The 22,236-nt window shown below is 41.4% G+C and overlaps 1 protein-coding gene across 1 annotated transcript in view; it reads right to left on the reverse strand.

Annotated features, from left to right (window-relative positions):
• The window catches only part of LOC117528620 (axin-2-like), a 510,972-nt gene that overhangs the window by 398,111 nt on the left and 90,625 nt on the right, over positions 1-22,236 (reverse strand). The window contains exon 12 of the mRNA XM_034191241.1: positions 15,504-15,647. Coding sequence (XP_034047132.1) covers positions 15,504-15,647 — 144 coding nt within the window. The remainder of the gene's footprint in view (positions 1-15,503; positions 15,648-22,236) is intronic.

Genomic DNA, 22,236 nt, shown 5'->3' on the forward strand with positions numbered 1-22,236 from the left:
GCAACACTGACAACTCTCTTGTCCTCAGCAAAGTGCATTTTCTCCCCAAATGAATCCACTGGTCCAGGCAGAAGAGCCAACCTTGCGTCACCACAGCTAGGATGTCAATGCCAGAACTGCGTGAGCGCTTTGCCAAAGCCATCAATAGTGTCCTCAAGGACTGCCACACCAACAGCGCCACATCATGGTGAAACTACATCAGTGATGCTGTGGACCAGGCTGCAGGCCATTTTTGGAAAGAGAGAGAGGAGAAGTGAGGACTGCTTTGAAGCAGGAATTGTCAAGATGGAGTCTGTCATTGGAGCCAAGCAAGCTGCTCTCTTTGCATATAAGAGAGAGCCCTCACAGAAGGCTCTCAATGCTCTCCGTGCAGCGCGGAGAAATCCCCAGTGGACAGCCCGGTGATGTGCCAACCAGTACTGGCTAGTGCTGTGTCAGGACATCCAGACATTGGCTGAGTGTGGCAACGTCCGTGCCATGTACGATGACATGGAGAAAGCTTTCGGACCAAGCGCCATCAAGACTGCTCCCCTCAAGTCTGCCTCTGGTCAAGTCCTTAATGACCGCAACCATCAGAAGGAGAGGTGGGCGGAGCCCTACCAGGAGTTGTACTCCAGGGAGAACATTGTCGCTCACAAAGCCATCAAGGAGACCAACCCACTGAACATCATAGAGGAGCTGGACACCCCACCCACCATAGTGGAGCTTCGCAAGGTCATTGACTCGCTAGCATGTGCTAAGCCTCCAGGCAAGGACAACACTCCGCCTGAGGTTATCAAAGCCGGCAAGGACAGCTCCCTCCTGGACCACCTATATGAGCTACTGTTACAGTGCTGGGAGGAAGGGACAATACCCCAGGACATGCATGATGCCAAGATCATCACGCTGTATAAGAACAAAGGGGACCGTAGTGACTGCAACAATTACTGCAGCATCTTGCTTCTCAGCATCCTCGGCAAAGCCTTCTCCCACGTTGTCCTCAACAGACTGCAGCACCTCATCGAGCAGGTGTAGCCAGAGTCTCAGTGTGGCCTGAAAGCCACCATGTCAACCATCGACATGGCATTCTCCCTGAGGCAGCTCCAGGAAAAATGCCGGGAGCAGAGACGACCCCTGTTTATGGCCTTCAGGCGTTTGACCTGGTCAGTCGACAAGGATTCATCGCTCTTCTGCACCAGATTGCATGTCCCCCCAAGCTCCTGAGGATGATCACATCCTTCCACAACAACATGAGCAGCACTGTTCAGTATGACGGATCATCCTCCGACCCCTTCCCAATCATGAGTTTTGTGAAGCAGTGGTGTGTCCTCACCCCAAGCCTCTTCACTGTGTTTTTCTCCTGCTGCTGTGCTACGCCTTCCAACAGTCTGAAGATGGGATCTTCCTCCACAGCAGAAGCGAAGGGGGCCTTTTCAACTTTGCATGTTTAAAAGCAAAGACAAAGGTGTGAAAAGTGCGCATCAGAAAGATGCTGTTTGCAGACAATGCTGCCCTCACCGCGCACACAAAGAAAGCAAAGATTTGATCACTTGCTTTGCAGATGCCTGGAGTAAGGTTGGGCTTACCATTAGCCTAAAAAAGACCCAGGTCATGGCCCAGGACATTAGCAGCAATCCCTGCATCTTCATCGCTGAATGCACCCTGGAAGTGGTGGAGCGATTCACCTACCTGGGCTCCAAAATCTCCAGAAACCTCTCCCTCAACGTCGAGCTGAACATGAGAATTGGCAAGGCAGCGACAGCAATGGCCTGCCTGACAAAGAGAGTCTGGGACAACACCATGCTCACGACCAACACCAAGATGAGGGTGTATCAGGCATGCGTGCTAAGCACTCTCCTCTACAGGAGTGAAGCATGGACACCCAACTCCCACCAAGAATGCAGGCTGAACGACTTCCACATGCACAGCCTCAGAACACTGCTTGGCATCACCTGGTAGGACTGTGTCACCAACTCTGATGTCCTGGCCAAGGCAGGGATGCCCAGGGATGAGTAAGGATGCTTGCACAGGGATGAGTGAGGTTTAGAGTAAAGCCCCTTTCAGACTGGGCTAGCAGAGAGTTGCATTGTGCTGCATATCTAGTACACAGGAATGGCTGCATAAGTTGTGCGTGGAGAGAGGGAGAGAGAGAGAGAGAGAGAGCTTGACTACGTGATGCACTGCCTGGACACGCAGATGGATTTGATACATTGGAAAAGGTCAGACAACATTATTTGCAGGAGTTAATGGACTTTATTTAATGTGCCACAATCGGGAGAGAAGACGGTGAAATACTCGCGCGCATGAGCCGCCCGTGAATAAGTGGATATGGACATGTCCTCTCACTAGCGACCGGCCCATGAGCAGGAGATTATGGACTTTATTTAACCTGCCATAATCTGGAGAGAAGATGGTGAAAGCCCCACAAAGCTGTAGCTGGCGGCCATGCGCGTGATCCGTCCGTGAATAAGTGGATGTGGCCATGTCCTCTCACTGGCGACCGGCCCATGAGCAGGAGTTAATGGACTTTATATAAGCTGCCACAATCAGGAGAGAAGATGGTGATAGCACCGCGAAGCAGCAGCTGCCAGCCGCGCGTGTGATCCGTCCATGAATAAGTGGATGTGGACATGTCCTCTCATTGGCGACTGGACAATGAGCAGGAGTTAATGGACTTTATTTAATGTGCCACAAAACTGAGAGAACATGGAGGTGAAAGAAAGTTGCAGAGCTGCAGCCGGCGACAGCACCCACGATCCATCCATGAGGAGTGGATGTGGACATGTCCCCTGTCTGGTGATCCGTCCGTGAGCAGGAGTTAATGGACTTTATTTAATGTGCCACAAACGTGAGAGAACTTGAAGAGGTGACAGCAAAGCGGAGCTGCAGCCGGTGGTCGTGTGATCCGTCCGTGAGGAGTGGACGGTGGACATGTCCTCTCACTGGCGATCCGTCCGGGAGTAGTGGACGTGGACATGTCCTCTCGCTGGCGATCAGTCCATGAGGAGTTAGTGAACGAGGAAGCTTGGCCGGCCCGCCTCTTCTTCTTCTGTGGTTTTGAAGCTTCACTGCCAGCAATGTCCAGCGGGATGAATAAAATCGATCAATGCATGTATGCACTGACAAAAAAACCCCGAAAAGGATTATTCGCCCTGGTGTAGGGTGGTGTACAGATGTGGAGGCACAGTGTACAGTAGCACAGTGTTGTATAGATTTACATACAGTAGTGGAGTGTTGTGTAGACTTGCGTGGAACACTGCGTCCGTGCTGAACGCCAACAGGCCGAATCAAAAACATTTATTTTTTTGCGTCCATTTCATGGACCCCTTTGAGTCCCTCAGCATATTACCACCTCGGGCTGCATTAACTCGGCGTAGCTGGGTGTAGTCAGTATGCGGCATTATGCAACTCTGCGTTGGCCCAGTGTGAAAGGGGCTTAAGAGTAGGGGAGCTGCATAAATAAAAAAGAAAATTGAATTGAAATATCATTCAGTTACTGGTATTATTCACAATATAGAAATACTGGAAACAAAACTGTTGTTTGGGAGCAGCACCAGACACCAAATGAAACTTCCAAAGCCATCAGTCTTAGGAGAGAATTACTTCAATGGCATGACTAAATTCCAAATGTCAAGTAGTCAAGATGAAGAAAATGATCAAAGCCTAGCTGATAGACATGGGTTCTTCCGGCACTGTTTCGATGAAATGGCTTTCTTTACATATGGTTCCTTAGCAAAGTGTGCGTGTGCATATGACAGCGTGGAATGCAACGTGGGCCGGCTGATAAAGGTGATGACGGGGCGCTGATTAAAGATGGAGCGTGCTCGTAGATGTAGATGATGACAGAGTCTGGCGATATGAACGGTGTGTTTGAAAAGCAAAGCTGGGCCCTCCTGTCTAACAGAGGTTATTTTTTCTGTCTTTGAAAGAGCAGCATGCGGCATTAAGAACAGAAACAAGAGGTCTTGTGTTGAGAAGCATGCTGACACTTCGTTCTCTGGCAGGAGATGAGACATCTCTTGATATTGAAGTTGGACTAAGCACACCTGAACACACTTGGGGAGAGCAAATTACATCCCCTAATCGGCTGTTTTAAAAGGCAAATGAAAAGGTACGAGGTCTACAAAATGTGCAGACTACATCAGCATTCTTAAAAGTTGGAAAGTTTTCAAATTTAAAAACAAAAACTAGAAATCTGTGAGCAAATGATACCCTCTGTTCTGCCACAAAGTATTTTCTTGCATGCAAAGTATATAAACTAGTCAATGTTCATATAGAATGGCCCAACTGGACTACTTATACTGTACATGTAATCCAAACATCCATCCATTTACTTTATAAACCCACTTATTCCACTTTATTGATTCGTTTTAAGGAGTTGTAGCTAGTCTTCCTTCTATGCATACACTCAAAGACACAGAAACACTGCAAAAACCCAAAATCTTACAATTTGTCATATTTCTAGTCAAAACTCTAAGCTAAAATTAACATGAGACAAAATCACTCAAGTACAACTTCAGTAAGATACAAGGAGTCTTCATTTTTAGCAAATGCTGATTTTGTGTCATTCAGTCCCCATAGTGGATCCAGTACAGATCCACCTTTGGATTTGGTACAAATTAGACGTTGGATGCCCTATCCAACATATCTCTAGTTCAATACACACACGCACACACACACGTCATGTTAAAAAGACATTGTAGAACCTTCAGCACCATTGATTAAAAGATATGTGAATGTATGTATATGTTTGAAGCTGTATATATAATTTTGACCCTTTGTGGATCATAGAAGATCCAAAATAAATTCAAACTTGTGTACCGAATTCTTGTGTTTTAAAGTCATTAATGATATATTAATGACGAATAAGAATAAAAATCAACCAATTATTGTCCAATTAGTGTACTTAATCAAGATTACAAGATATTCACACACATTCTTGCCAAAAGAATGGAGAATATTCTCACTGAGATAATTAGCCTGGACCAGACGGGCTTTATTAAGCAGAGACAGACAGGACAATATCCGACGAACACTACATATAATTGATCACGTAACAGAAGAAAATATTAAAATGATCCTCATTGGTCTTGATGCTGAAAAAGCCTTTGATCGGGTAAACTGGGAATTTTTATATAAAATTTTGGGACAATTTGGTTTTCATCGCTTGTTTATTGTAGTCATCCAAGCATTATACAGGTGTCCGAAAGCAAGAATTAAAATTAACGGAGCACTCTCAAAATCCTTTGACCTGAGAAGAGGGACACGTCAGGGGTGCCCGCTGAGTCCAGTACTCTTCATTCTCTTCATTGAGGCCCTGAGTCGAGGCATCAAGCAGGACAGTGGTATTTCTGGAGTCAAAATGGCGGGCCAAGAACACAAAATTTCCCTGTTCGTAGACGACGTTTTGATCTACTTAACAAATCCAAACTTGTCTTTCCCCAAACTGCTATCTTTCCTGGAGGACTTCAGTTCAATATCTGGCTATAAACTTAACATTCCAAAAACACAGATATTAACCTTTAATTATGAGCCCAGTCAAGAAATAGGAACAAGTGTTAAATTGAAATGGGATTTGGAGCAGATGAAGTACCTGGGCGTGAACATAGCTAAAGAACTTATAAATTTACATGATGTGAATTATAAGCCATTGAGTCATAAAATTAATGAAGATATTAAAAGATGGAACATGCTACCAATTTTAAGTTTTGAGTCACGTATTGATGTAGTTAAGATGAATGTTCTGCCCAGACTGCTTTATCTGTTCCAAACTCTCCCAACTGAAATATCTGATAAACAGTTTAATGAATGGGACAAACTAATCTCTAGATTTATCTGGCAGGGGAAAAGACCAAGATTAAAATACAAATATTTACAGCTGGCAAAGGACAAAGGGGGATTAGCTATACCGTGCATGAGGGACTATTATTTATCAGCACAACTCCGGACGTTAGTGTGTTGGTGTAATCCAGACTATAAAGCAAGATGGAAAGAGCTAGAGATGGCTGAGTCTGAAAACTATCCAATTCAGGCAAAGTTAGGCGACAAAAGACTGATAAAAGAGCAGATAGAACAAGGAAATCAATGGATTAATCTTCCGCTGAAACTTTGGCTGAATTGTCTTAATAAGAATGGTTGGCATGAAAAAGCTAGGATTTTAAGATGGTGTGCTTATGACTTGGATTTCACTCCTAATAAACTAGATACAACATATAAAAGTTGGGCCAGTCTAGGCTTAGGAGCTTATTGTATGTTGTATGATAAGGAAATTTTGAGGGAATTTCAATCAGTAAGGGAGCAATATCAACTAAGTAATTCAGATTTTTACAGGTTCCTCCAAATGCGTCATCATCTACAAAAAACTTTGCCTAGAAATAAGGATATTTTTGAAACTCCAATACTTAGAATTTTTATTAAGGCATATCGCACAGACTCAAATTTTAAATTAATCTCGAAATTATACAAGGACATACAGGCAGCCAAGGATTTAAATACATCATATATTAAACAAAAATGGGAAAGGGAATCAAAGGTGGTGATTTCTGATGTTACTTGGTCTAAATATTGTGCATTTCAATGGAAAATATCCAGCTCTAATGTTTGGAGATGTTTTGGTTGGAAAAGCTTGTGTAGATATTTTATCACTCCAGCACAAACCAAATATTATTCAAGCTCCTCCAGTTGTTGGAGAAACTGCGGAGCCCAGAGTGCAAAACACTTCCATTTGTTTTGGTCATGTCCACTGGTCAATAGCTTTTGGATTTGTATTCATTCTAAAATGGAAAAAATTTGGGGTCTGAAGTTCCCTTTTAATTGGGATGAACTTCTTTTTGGACTTTTACATTCAGTGGACACAGACAAAGAAACCAGATGTCTATACGGCATGTTAAGTACGGCAGCCCGTAAAGCAATCACCAAAAAGTGGATGAGCTCCCACGCTCCATCTTTAGAGGACTGGCACAGGATTGTTTACGGACTATTCACAATGGAACGAATTACATTTTCCAGGAGACTACAATCGGACAAATTCGAAGAGGTTTGGAGCAAATGGAGGAGTTACATCCTGAATTTGTATGACACTCTGTATTCTCATTTTAAATTGAATGTTGTTGTTTTTTAAGTACACCCCTGCATGTTCTTTGCTCTATGTTCTAAAAAAATTTTGTGTGTGTGTATCTCTGTAAAAATATTTTGTTAAACTTTAAAAAAAAATAAATAAAAAAAAAAAGAAAAAAAAAGAATAAAAATCAACCATGCTATTTTGTCACCGTAGGCCCCCCGGGACCATATTCTGAATTCTTAATCTCTTCACTGTCTTCCTGTCTCTGTGATGTTGGATTTTAACACCCCGTCACACATAGCCAGAATCATGCAGAATGGCATCAGAATTATGAATCTGTGCACATCCAAAAAGTGTCAGATTTCAGTTCCAAAACTTTCTGACAGCCAACTGCGGAAGCCCATACAGTTGGTCAAAATTGGTCGGCGGCCCAGAGTGTGATGCACATGTTCAAAACCCTCCAGGCCCCGTTGAGATGGGACACCTATCCAACGGCGATCCATGTGCAATCTGAGGACCATCTGACTGCAATTTACAGTCTGATTGGGGCAAAATGGGATCCGAAATGATTTGAGCACATGCGAGGGAACCTCGAGATAGATCTGGTACGGTATGACCTCCACGTGCCATGAGAATAATGCTGATAATCCAACCATCACGGTGTCCAGAGTTGCATTGTGTTGCTGAAGTGAGCAAAAACACAAAAGGAATTAAAGTTCACTGGTTCTTCTGACGCATGGAACAGCATGGCCCGATGCCAGCAAACTCTCAGTGAATCTGTCCAGTGACACTAAGCGCGTGTGCGGTGCACGCACACTCTTAGTGGCTCATATATCAGGCATCAACATTAACGCTTGTCCGATTGTCCGGGAGGAGTGTAAAATGTGATTGGAGAAGCAATATGTTCTAAATCGTTGTCCGACTGGGCAAGTGGCATTTTTTTGGTTTAAAACGTTTGAATTCTTTATTTTCATCGCTCGGAACCAAAATACCTGACCGCCGCCTTTTTGTTTTCTTATTTACATCATGTCTTGTCTCGCACCTCGCGAGAAAGCGTCTTCGGCTTTCCCTGCCACTCTCCACGCAGCGGACAATCGGAAAACATGATAACAATGTGTGCGCGAGACCACTGTATGGAGTGTGCGTTTGTAGTAGAGACTGACATTTTTTCGGGAATCCCAAGGGCCACGGGATTCCCACGGGATGGGAGTCAACTTTGCTATTTATCACGTGATTGGGACAGTACGGGATTAAAAATTCACGGGAGCAGATGGGAGCGAGAACCAAGGTTTTAGGTAGCGAGCCGTCCTGCTGTCATTTGAGCGGTCAATTTTCGAAAAAGAAGCCGAAAAAATGGTGGGTGGCTTTGCTTAAAGCCGTCTAAAATTAAGACTGGGTCGGATCGCTGCAGCCGTCTGTGTGTTTGTGTGTGTGCGCATGTGCAAGTGTGAGTCGGCAGGCTACGAGGTGAGGGGTGGAGGGGCGCGCTGAGCACAGAGTGAAAAACAACACAAACTAAACTGTGGCGCTGCATTTATTTCTCTCTGGACTGTTCTGACGGTCCTGTTCACACTGTGTGCACGTGTTGGTGACATACTGAAATTATGAGATGAAATAAATTGGTCAAAATTCCTTAAAATGACAATATATGAATAAACAGAATAAAAAGCACACACGTGTGATAAAAAAAACTGATGTGGAGAAATTCTGCAGTGATGTTCAGAAGCAGAAATCACATAAAGCAGCTGAGAACTCTGAACTTTAACAGGCTGTTATTTTCCACAGAGATTTATTTTAGATGACTTAATGTAGTTGTAATGTAGTTGACCGAGGAGGAGAAAAAAGAGGAAATAAACTCTAGTCTGAATAAAAATACAAGCTGCTGATTTTTATTTTTCAAAATAATTAGGCTGCAGTTCTGAGTTTAATTTATTTCAAAGTTACCGCTTATTATTTAAAAAAAAATCACGAGTCAAATCAGTCTGCATTGTTCAGTTATTCCTGCACGTTTGTGCATTTTTTCCTTCTTTATAAGACTTTGTTTTTTGTGTTTGTTCTACTACAAAGTTTGAAGAAAAAAAAAAAAACAATAAAATGTTCATACTTTTCCTTATAGCAGTTCTTTAATTTCAGAAATGGAACAGAAACAACCACAAATAAAAAAAAAGTAGGGACTGTATGTAAAATGAAGATAAAATAAAAATGTTGTTATATTCCCAGTTTTTCCACTCACACCCACATAAGCCAAACATTCTTCCAAAGTTGTGTCTTGGTGGCTTCCCTCACTTGTCTTCTTCCAGCATGGACATTTAGTTTTTGACAACTGCCTACCTGACACACATTTACCATAAAGTACCACATTGTTTGTATTTCTGAATGATTGATATAAATGAAGTCTAAGAAATATTCAGTGAGTTGGAAATGTTCATGTATTCATCCTCCAACATTTCCCAAGAAAACTGGCTGTAAATATTATTAACTAATTCTTCCATTAACAATAAACTGCCCTGTCTCAACCTTTTTTTCTTGGAAAATGCTGCAGGCCTCAAATGTAGGAATAGATATACAGTACAGGCCAAAAGTTTGACACACCTTCTCATTCAATACGTTTTCTTTATTTTCATGACTATTTAGTTCATTGTAGATTCTCACTAAAGGCATCAAAACTATGAATGAAAGGAGAGTGATGGAGTGCTGCGGCAGATGACCTGGACTCCACAGTCACCGGACCTGAACCCAATTAAGATGGTTTGGGGTGAGCTGGACCGCAGAGTGAAGGCAAAGGGGCCAACAAGTGCTAAACACCTCTGGGAACTCCTTCAAGACTGTTGAAAAACCATTTCAGGTGACTACCTCTTGAAGCTTATTGAGAGAATGCCAAGACTGTGCAAAGCAGTAATCAGAGCAAAGGGTGGCTATTTTGAAGAAACTAGAATATAAAACATGTTTTCAGTTATTTCACCTTTTTTTGTTAAGTACATAACTCCACGTGTTCATTCATAGTTTTGATGCCTTCAGTGAGAATCTACAATGTAGTAAATAGTCATGAAAATAAAGAAAACGCATTGAATGAGAAGGTGTGTCCAAACCTTTGGCCTGTACTGTATATTAACAAAAAAATAAAAATAAAGCTGACCTCACAAAACATGAAATATGTTGGTTTCATACTGTCTGCAGTTACAGAAATAGAAGACAAAGTAAATGTCAGGATCATTACGTGTCCATCACCACCACATTTTTAAAAACTCTAAGACCACAGGCCATGCATTATTTATGTTTTGTGTCTTTTAGCAAGGTTTTTTTTTTATTGTTTAAATTTGGATTAAGGCAATAAGTGTCTTCCTGTATTACCACAGATGAACTGTTTCTGTTGCCACATCTTCTGAAATAAAACTGCAGAACACTAAAGCCTAAAAACTAAAAGAAGGAAAGTAGATGTGATAAATATTTAATCTGAATCTCAGTTGCAGAAAATGTTGAAATGTAATGATTTTTCTATTTCAGCTACAATTCTTATGTTGGAATATTAAAGTTAAAGTACTACAAACAAAAGAAGTATGACAGTTTTTTTTAAGTGACAAGTCAGAGCAAAGTATATGTGATAAATATTTAATTTGACTCTCACTCACGGGTTGTCCGGACAACCAGCTTTTCCTATAGGACAAAAACTGCCAGGGTTACTTGTCCTATGGACAAGTACCCTAAAAAGCTTAACGTCAATGCCTGATATATGCATACAGACATACACACATACACACGGCTGAGTCATAATTGCAGCCCCATACATGTGCACGGAGCGCACGTGTGCATGAGGGACACAGTGCGCCAGTCCCGTGTTTGCCATCCAGACGTTTGGACATAGGACTGTCTTCAGCTCCTTTTATGGCCGTCTGATAGCAGTCTGTATCATCTACCTGTTGTCTACATGTGCTTTGGATGCCATCGTGCAGGTGTGGATGAGGTACTCCGGATGCGTTCCGACACTGCTGACCATGCCTCTTTTCCTCCCAACTGCATGAGATTATGGCAATATCTGCAGTGTCAGGCATGATTCTTCCACATTCTTGCTATGTGTGATAGGGGCTTAAGATTCTGCTATTAACCCATAAAATTATTTACGGAGTAGCGCCTCCCTACTTAACTGACCTAATGAAATCCTATGTACCAGCCTGGGCTCTGTGTTCTCAGGGCACAGGACTACTTTGTGTCCCTAGGGTGAATAAAAAGTCTGCGGGCACAGAGCCTTCTCTAATCGTGCACCTATTTTATGAAAGAATCTCCCTGCATCAATAAAACAGTCAGATTCTGTAGAGAGTTTCAAGTCTAGACTTAAGACGCATCTCCTTCTTGTATGGCTAGCATACTGGCACAGTATGTTACTATGTTTCCTATCCCTTTAAAGTCATTTTATTTGCAACGGAACAGGTCTCAGCCTCAACTTGATCTAAATTCGGGGTCTGTAAGTGAAGCTTAGGACTAGCCGCTGGTGATCACCTTAGGAATTTCTCTGTTCTCCTGTTGACTTATTGCTTATGAATTATACCTTAGGTGTTTTTTATCCATCTGACTGATTGTGCACTTTTTCTCTCTGTCCGAGGTATGAACGACATCGCGTGGGATTACAGGATTGATAGATCCAAACCACAAGAGGCCAGACTGATAGTGAGATACAAGGCCTGACACAGGCGCTGCATGCTGCAGTCTGCGTTCGGGGGTGACCCTGTTGCGAAGACATGCCCACTGACGGTGTGAGAAATGCTGGATGACCCCTGCCTGTGGTGCTGGTGCCAGCATGGACTTCTCATCTTCTTTATATTATTATGTTGTTTGATTTCCTGTTTTCTGCTTCTCCAGCTTTGTACTGTAAAACTATGCAAACCCTTGCAATTATTAGACTGGCCTAAGCAGTGGGTGGCCCCTTTGAGTCTGGTCTGCTTGAGCTTTCTTCCTCAATATCATCAGAGAGAGTTTTTCCTTGCCACTGTCACCTGTGTGCTTGCTCTAGGGGTTAGTAGTTAGACCTTACTTCTGTGAAGCACCTTGAGGCAGCTTTTGTTGTGATTTGGTGCTGTATAAATGAAAAGAAATAAAAAAATTTAATTAAATAAATTAAAATTTAATTTTAATTAAATGCATGCGGCATAATCATTCCACCCTGGCAAAAGGACAGTTTAAGGACATCATTAACATCCCAAAATCACCATGACATTCATGCCAATGATGAGTGTATGAAATTTTCTGACCACAATTGTAAATGTTGCACCATTCCTAGTTGCTGCACTCATGTCTACAGAAGCCTCTAATGGGTTTCTTGGTGGCTTCCCTCACTAGTGTCCTTCCAGCATGGTCACTTAACTGACACAGAGTGACAACTGGCACTGCCTACTTGGCACAGATTCCACATACATTACCGTACTGTTTGTATTTCTTAATGAATTTCATGACATAATCAGTGACTAAAGGTGCCTGTATCCATCCCCTGACTTGTTTCAAGAAAACTGGATGTGATGATATTCACAACAAACTGCCCCCACCCCAACTTATTTTGGAATGTGTTAAATGTGTAAAATGCAGGAATGTATGTGTATTAACAACTGAAGTAAAGTTGACCATACAAAACATAAACTATCTTGGGTTCATATTGTCTGCAACAAAATAGAAACCAAAGTAAGTGTAAGGATCACTGTTTTGTTTTGTTTTTTTTTTTTTTTGGGGGGGGGGGGGGGGGGGGGGGTATTTTCCATGTCATCCCAACTTTTTCCTGATTTGGTATTGTAATATCAGTGGCTTGTCATTGAAATTTTAAGTGTTCTTATGGATATGAGGTTTTGTTTTGTTTATTTTGAGCATTTATGTGCTGTATAATTTGTTATACGAGGTCTGTTAGAAAAGTATTCGACATTTTTATTTTTTGCAAAACCCATATGGATTTGAATCACGTGTGATTGCATCAGCCAAGCTTGAACCTTCGTGCGCATGTGTGAGTTTTTTCACGCCTGTCGGTTAGCGCCTGTGAGCAGGCTTTGAGTGAGCACTGGTCCTCCCCCCTTGTCGGATTTTCATTGTGAGGAAAATGTCTGAACGGCTGGAGCAGCGCTGCATCACATTTTTCCAGAAACTGTGAGAGACAGCCAGGTGGACACCATTCGGAAAATTCAGATGGCTTTCAGGGATGATTTTATGGGCATCACACAGATTAAGGAGTGTTACAGCTGGTTTAAAGACGGCCCACAATGGCGGAGGGCGCGCCGAGCGGTGATCGACAGGCTGAAACGACCAGATCATTTCCAAACTGAATGCTGTGTTGATCCGGGACGACATCTGACTACCAGAGAAATGGCAGAAAAGGTGGACATCAGCACTTTTCCGGCACATTCCACTGTTAAAGGAGATTTTGTCATGAAAACAGGAGCGGAGGAATTTGCCATGGAGCCGCTAATGGTGCAGAACGAAAGCACCTCTGTGTTGGTCTCACAGGACATGTGACATGCCCAGATCTTCGACAATTTCTCGGATACTCACTCGACTGAAAAGCCACCTAAAGCCGTCTGAATCTTCCGAATGGTGGAAGAGCTGAGACTCCCGTGAGACTTCCAACACGGAGGTGCTTTTTGTTATGCACCATTACGCGCCTCCGTCCTGACGCGCGAATTCCACCGCACGTCTTTCATTACAAAATCTCCTGTAACAGTGTAATGTGCCGAAAAAGTGCTATGTCCACCTCTCTTGCCATTTCTCTGGTAGTCAGATGACGTCCCGGATCAACACAGCCTTCACTTTGGAAATGATCTGGTCGTTTCAGCCTGTCGATCGCCGCTCGAAGCGCGGCACACCCTCAGCCGCTGTGGGCCGTCTTTAATCCGGTTGTAATGCTCCTTAATCTGTGTGATGCCCATAAGATCTTCACCGAAAGCCATCTGAATTTTCCGAATGGTTTCCACCTGGCTGTCTCTCACAGTTTCTGAAAAAATTTTGATGCAGCAAAACGGCAGTCGCTCAGCCATTTTCCTGACAATAACAATCCGCCAAGGGGGCTAGACCACTCCTCCCACAAAGCGTCCTCACAGGCGAATGACGCAACCGACAGGCGTGAAAAAACTCACGCATGTGCACGAAGGTTCAAGCTTGGCTGATGCAATCACACGTGATTCAAATCCATATGGTTTTTGCAAAAAATAAAAAGGTCGGATACTTTTCTAACAGACCTTGTTTAACTAACAAACTAAATAAATAAATAAAGCTTAAAATGAATATTTTGAGCTCGTTTCAAGAAATTCTAAGTTAATTTTTGCTTGCTCCACTGTTGGAATATTTTTTTATTTTAACAAGAAAACAAGGCGTCTTAATTTGTAACAAGCAAAAACATCTGACAATGGAACTAGTGAAAATTAGAAAGATTAAAATTAGAAAGATTAAAAAGATTTCTTGAAATTAGATGAATAAAAGTCATATTGAGCTTTATTCTGCCAGCAATAAGAAGGGTTTTATCTTTTACAATCACCACAGCAGCTTAAAAAATCTTATGTTCAGCCAAATATATATTATATAAATTCTTCCTTTTTTCATGATATGACTCAAAGTATTTCCAAAAGATTTTTAGATGTATTTAAGTCCTTCTATCTAACTCAAATTTCATGTTAAGTTTGAGATATTTTGACTAGAAATTAGACAAATATATATACTTGGTAAGATTTTGTGGTTTTGCAGTGAGCTACAAGTTACTGTACATTAAATAAAAACAAAATTCAACTTTTCTAAAAGATGAAAAGAGTGAGACTGGGTGTTAAAATAACAGGAAGGCTACAGTAACCTGACTTCTTTGAAGTGGGTGTGAGGAGATAATCAATCCAGCAGGTGAGCCGCTCTATTAAAATGACAAGGGGCTCGTATCATTCTACTTGTCTGTCTTTAATTAAGGAAAGTGTGTCCTCACTCAAAGCTGTTCACTGTCCAGAGTTTGATGCTTCTGAAATGTGGCTGTGTTGACAGATTAATACTCAGGAAAAAAAAAAAAAAAAAGGGGGGGGGGTGTATGCGTGTGTGTTAACTGACAGCTGACTGCCAATACTGATAATATTATTCATTATGAAGTGCATTCACCTGAACCCCTGATGGTGATGAGGTCTACTTATGAAACGTGCACATTCTCACTTAAAAATGCTTCCAACATAAAACAAAATATTGATTTAAAAAAAGCAATTTCTGAGTTGCATGTACAGATACAAACATCTCCATACACACAATCAGCCATCAAGGATGCCAACATCCCTCCCTCATTCACTACAACAGATGCTTAGCAGTAAATTGATGACACATCATACCTTTGCACTCAAAGTAACAGGGACAGTTTTGCATTAATATACGTAAGCTACCAAGTAGCATAGCACAAGTATTTGTCAAAGTGGTATTCACCCCTGGGCAGTAAACAAGACAACACACACACATAAACACACACTGGACTCACAGCGGCTTGTGACCGAGCACTATACTCAGCCTCCATCTTAACCAGGCTCTGATTGGTGTCATCCAGCAACTCCTGGATGTTTTTTGTGTGCTTCTTAAGCAATTCCATCTTTTCCTGCTCCATCTCTGTCACAGCAGCATGTAGCTGAAAGGACAGAAGATAATGAATTAGTTACAAATGCTCTTCCTTTCGGTTTGAAGCAGATTTGTACATCAAGGGCCCCACCTTGAGGATCACGGTTTAAAATGCAAAAGACAAAGCCATATGTGGTGTGGCTAGGGCCTTGTCACTATCTCACAGGGTGTGCTTGGGGCATGCATGCACGTTACAGCTGTTTCAGCTGGACCTCGACACGTATCTCACCCATGCCGGTGGACCCGATGCATGCAGCACTTTTTTTTTTAGTTGTTCGAGCTTCTTTGTCTGTTATAAGGTTGGAGTGTGTGATTTGTGTTTGTGATGTGTTTGTATCAAAGCACTGGTTGCTATGATTCTTAATGATACAGCATCCACAGATATGTTTTTTAATGTTTAACATCCAGACCCCTTTCAAAACGTAAATCCTCTGCTGTTCATGTGCCTGCTCACGAAACAGCCTCAGTTGTGGAGAGGAAAAAAATAAGGAGCAATAAAATATGGTAAAAAAAACATAGTTCTTAAAGTTCTTTTGTCCATTGGTTATTTACTTTATTTTGTTATTATTTTTCCGTTTAATTTATTTTCATGTTCCTTTGTGGGCGATAGCACATTGCTGTGAGCAGAGTGGACCTGTGTAAGGTACATCAGAGTAAGAGCTGCGTGTCATCAGAGAGCGAGCTGCAAAAAGTTTGTACCTGAGTTTTTGTGCCTCAGAGGTGGTGTTCGTAGTTGCCGTCTGCCACTCCGGTGTTTGCCAACCCGGACAGTGGGAATACCACCTCAACCGGCAACTTAGCCCCGCGACTGGACAGCAACAACGTCCGAGGCCCGCCCAATGTGGTGAATTCAACGAGGCCGCGCGCTGCGTCATTGAAGCCGCGCGTCACGAGTGCCGCTTCCCCGAGGCCTCGTGCAGCCACCGCAGATCCATCAGCGCGGAAACACAGAGGCCGCGCGGCACCAGCGCAGCGCAGATCCATCCTGATGACAAACAACGCAGGCTGTTAACATCGGTGATCGTCAAGCAGCCCATAAGCCAACCATGGGGCCTAAGAAGGTTCTGACGGCGGAGGAAGGTGATGATATTAAAAAATCTCTGGACTTTCTATCAGAGGAAATTTCTGTTGTGAAGCAGCAACAGAAATCAATCGTGGATCTGGTGGAGGAGGTGAAGGCATTACGGCTCCAGAACGCTGAGAAAGACCGGCGTCTGGTGCAGCTGGAAAATAGAGTGGCTGAACTGGAGAAGTACACCAGAATCAACGAGGTCATCATCATCACCGGTCTTCACATCAAACCATGGTCCTACGCACGGGCGGTAACAGATGAGAGCAGAGGGGAGCCCAGTGAACAGGAGGTCAGCTCTGTGGAAAAACAGGTTGCTGATTTCCTCCTATCTAAAGGTATAGAAATGGATTTAAATAACATTGAAGCGTGCCACCCCCGGAGAAATGACGGTGATAAACGAACCGTCATCATGAGATTCATCAACAGAAAACACAAAACAGCACTGTTAAAACAAGGAAGAAATCTGAAAGGGACAAACGTATTCATCAATGAACATCTCACCAAACAGAATGCCGACATCGCCAGGAAAGCACGCTTCCTAAAGAAACAGGGAAAAATCCAGCACACATGGACTTCAAACTGTAAAATATTCACTAACTGAACGGATCACCACAACAAGCAAAAGTCATGGCAGTAAGGAACATCGAGGAGCTGGACAAATATGAACAATAGGTATGAGGACTCAAACACATCACAGCACCATGAAGCAGACTGGAGCAACCCACTCATCCACATCATCTACACCCGGAGACAAGAGAGACATAATGACTAAGGATAATGATCCGTTTATTTCTGCCCAGGAGCTCTGTCTAGATACATTTAATTATAATAATTCTGCTAACCACCCCTTCGAATCTGAAAATGATCCTGATACCTTTTTCAGTGAGAATATTGTGAGACAGTGCAAATATTTTACAGAATTCAAAAATTATAAAATCAATGATGAAGATTTTTCAATTATACATTTCAACAGCAGAAGTCTTTCTCGTAATCTGTCCACTATTAATGATTGTTTGAAAACATCCAAAAAAAGTTTTTCAGTTATTGCAATTTCAGAAACATGGTTAAATGAGGATAATAAAGATCTGGTATATCTTGATGGTTATGAATTGTTCCTGGTTAATAGGCAGACGAGAAGGGGCGGAGGCGTTGCATTATTTCAAGGTCAGATTATAACTGTAAACTCATTAACAACATGTCATTTACAGTGGACAACATCATGGAATGTGTTACCATAGAAATTACATCTATAAACTCCAAAAACATAGTTGTTAGTTGTATTTACAGAGCTCCTGGGACAAATATTGACACCTTTGAAGACATTATCTTAGGAATGTACAACAAAATCAACAGAAATAAGCATTTATTTGTCTGTGGAGATTTCAATATAGATTTTTTAAACCCTCACAATCATCCACAAATTACCTCATTTATAAACACCTTGTACTGTTTAGGACTGTTTCCAACCATCATTCATCCTAGCAGAATAACTATGGACTCAACAACTCTCATTGACAATATTTTAACTAACGCTATATCTGATAATCTTAGTGGGGGACTACTGGTCAGTGATATCAGTGATCACTTGCCAGTTTTCTCAGTCTTTGCATTGGAGGGTTGTTGTAAGTATCGAAGAAATATCAAATTCATGTGTAGAAAAGTAACACCTGAAACAATTGAAAATTTAAGGGAGAATTTATCAAGTCAGAATTGATCGGATGTTTTTGTTGATGATGTTGACAGGTCATATGATGCTTTCATTTCCATTTTTTCCAGTTTGTATAATAAACACTGTCCATTTGTTGACAAAATATATAGAAATCAATATAGCAACAAATCATGGATAACTAAGGGGCTTCAGAGGGCATGTAAAAAGAAAAACTTACTATATAAACAATTCATAAAACTACGAACTAAGGAAGCTGAAAGTAAGTATAAAACATATAAGAATAAGTTAATCAATATCATGAGACTCAGTAAAAAAAGATATTATAATGAGTTACTTGTCAAAAATAGAAATAACATCAAAAACACATGGAATATATTAAATGAAATAGTAAAAAGAATAGAGTAACTAGAGATTATCCTTTATTTTTTCAGAATAACAACTATATCATGATTGATAACGACGAGTCTATTGCTGAACACTTTAATGAATACTTTGTTAATGTGGGTAAAAATCTTGCCAGTAAAATTGACTCATCAACTAATAACTTCTGGGTAAATAATTCAACGTTTAACAAATCTGTTTCAATGTTCATTGGTGGTACTCATGAAAGGGAAATACTTGATCTGGTTCATGGTTCAAAAAGTAAGAAATCGACTGATTTTAATAATTTGGATATGGCTTTATTAAAAAAGTTATTGATTGTATAGTAAAACCGTTCAATTACATTTGCAATATGTCACTAAGTACTGGTAAATTTCCTTCTCAAATGAAAATTGCCAAAGTAATTCCTCTGTTTAAAACAAACACACATTTTCTAATTATAGACCTATATCACTCCTGCCACAATTTTCCAAAATTTTGGAAAAGAGATATAGGTTAAATGATTATTTACTGAAGCATAACATAATTTGTGAAGAACAATATGGATTCAGAAGGTCTCGAACTACATCACATGCTTTGATGGACTTTGTGGAAAGTATAGCAACTGCAATTGACAATAAACAATACACAATAGGTGTTTTTTTGATTTACAGAAAGCGTTTGACACAATTAACTATGGAATACTATTAACTAAACTGCAGAAATATGGAATCAGAGGTCTGGCATATGAATGGACAGCTAGTTATTTACAAGGCAGATTTCAGTATGTTCAATTCAATAATACAAATTCTGAACTCAGGGAAGTCACATGTGGGGTGCCGCAGGGCTCAGTGCTGGGTCCTTTGTTGTTTATAATCTATATAAATGATATAAGTTGGGTGTCGAGTTCACTGAGATGTGTCCTTTTTGCGGATGATACAACTGTGTTCTGTAGCGGTGAAAATCTTAAGGTTTGGTTTGACGCTAATAAGTTGTCACTCAACCTTGGGAAAACTAAATGTATTATATTTGGAAATAAACAGGCACCCAAATGTAAAAATTTAACTATAAACAATAAGGAAATTGAGTTAGTAACAGAATAAATTTTTAGGTGTTATAATTGATAATAAACTTAGCTGGAAACCACATATAAATTATGTGAAATCAAAATTGTTAAAAACTATAGCCATTTTGTATAAAGCCAAAGACGTACTGCCACAAGAAGGGTTACTTACTTTATATCATTCTCTGATGGTACCATAAATGACATATTGTGTTGAGTCTGCTCTGGGTGTGAAATGTTTAGTTATTCCTCGGCCTCCTTTAGCAGTAACAGTACTTGTAATAAGTGCAGCTTATTCGTAGCTTTGGAGGCCAGGCTGGGCGAATTGGAGACTCGGCTCCGCACCGTGGAAAATTCTACAGCTATCCAGGCCCCTGTAGTCGGTGCGGACCAAGGTAGCTTAGCCGCCGTTAGTTCCCCCCTGGCAGATCCCGGGCAGTCGGGAAAGCAGGCTGATTGGGTGACTGTGAGGAGGAAGCGTAGCCCTAAACAGAAGCCCCGTGTACACCGTCAACCCGTTCACATCTCTAACTGTTTTTCCCCACTCGACGATACACTCGCCGAGGATCAAACTCTGGTTATTGGCGACTCTGTTTTGAGAAATGTGAAGTTAGCGACACCAGCAACCATTGTCAATTGTCTTCCGGGGGCCAGAGCAGGCGACATCGAAGGACATTTGAAATTGCTGGCTAAGGCTAAGCGTAAATTTGGTAAGACTGTAATTCACGTCGGCAGTAATGACACTCGGTTACGCCAATCGGAGGTCACTAAAATTAACATTAAATCGGTGTGTAACTTTGCAAAAACAATGTCGGACTCTGTTGTTTTCTCTGGGCCCCTCCCCAATCAGACCGGGAGTGACATGTTTAGCCGCATGTTCTCCTTGAATTGCTGGCTGTCTGAGTGGTGTCCAAAAAATGAGGTGGGCTTCATTGATAATTGGCAAAGCTTCTGGGGAAAACCTGGTCTTGTTAGGAGAGACGGCATCCATCCCACTTTAGATGGAGCAGCTCTCATTTCTAGAAATCTGGCCAATTTTCTTGGATCCTCCAAACTGTGACTGTCCAGCGTTGGCACCAGAAGGCAGAGCTGTGGTCTTATACACCTCTCTGCAGCTTCTCTCCCCCTGCCATCCCCTCATTACCCCATCCCCGTAGAGACGGTGCCTGCTCCCAGACCACCAATAACCAGCAAAAATCTATTTAAGCATAAAAATTCAAAAAGAAAAAATAATATAGCACCTTCAATTGCACCACAGACTAAAACAGTTAAATGTGGTCTATTAAACATTAGGTCTCTCTCTTCTAAGTCCTTGTTGGTAAATGATATAATAATTGATCAACGTATTGATTTATTCTGCCTAACAGAAACCTGGTTACAGCAGGATGAATATGTTAGTTTAAATGAGTCAACACCCCCGAGTCACACTAACTGTCAGAATGCTCGTAGCACGGGCCGTGGCGGAGGATTAGCAACAATCTTCCATTCCAGCTTATTAATTAATCAAAAACCTAGACAGAGCTTTAATTCATTTGAAAGCTTGACTCTTAGTCTTGTCCATCCAAATTGGAAGTCCCAAAAACCAGTTTTATTTGTTATTATCTATCGTCCACCTGGTCGTTACTGTGAGTTTCTCTGTGAATTTTCAGACCTTTTGTCTGACTTAGTGCTTAGCTCAGATAAGATAATTATAGTGGGCGATTTTAACATCCACACAGATGCTGAGAATGACAGCCTCAACACTGCATTTAATCTATTATTAGACTCTATCGGCTTTGCTCAAAAAGTAAATGAGTCCACCCACCACTTTAATCATATCTTAGATCTTGTTCTGACTTATGGTATGGAAATAGAAGACTTAACAGTATTCCCTGAAAACTCCCTTCTGTCTGATCATTTTTTAATAACATTTACATTTACCCTGATGGACTACCCTGCAGTGGGGAATAAGTTTCATTACACTAGAAGTCTTTCAGAAAGCGCTGTAACTAGGTTTATGGATATGATTCCTTCTTTATGTTCTCTAATGTCATATACCAACACAGAGCAGAGTAGCTACCTAAACTCTGTAAGGGAGTTAGAGTATCTCGTCAATAGTTTTACATCCTCTTTGAAGACAACTTTGGATGCTGTAGCTCCTCTGAAAAAGAGAGCTTTAAATCAGAAGTGTCTGACTCCGTGGTATAACTCACAAACTCGTAGCTTAAAGCAGATAACCCGTAAGTTGGAGAGGAAACGGCGTCTCACTAATTTAGAAGATCTTCACTTAGCCTGGAAAAAGAGTTTGTTGCTCTATAAAAAAGCCCTCCGTAAAGCTAGGACATCTTTCTACTCATCACTAATTGAAGAAAATAAGAATAACCCCAGGTTTCTTTTCAGCACTGTAGCCAGGCTGACAAAGAGTCAGAGCTCTATTGAGCTGAGTATTCCATTAA

The sequence above is a fragment of the Thalassophryne amazonica genome, chromosome 16 (assembly GCF_902500255.1).
Source record: "Thalassophryne amazonica chromosome 16, fThaAma1.1, whole genome shotgun sequence".
NCBI classification, from domain to species: Eukaryota; Metazoa; Chordata; class Actinopteri; order Batrachoidiformes; family Batrachoididae; genus Thalassophryne; species Thalassophryne amazonica.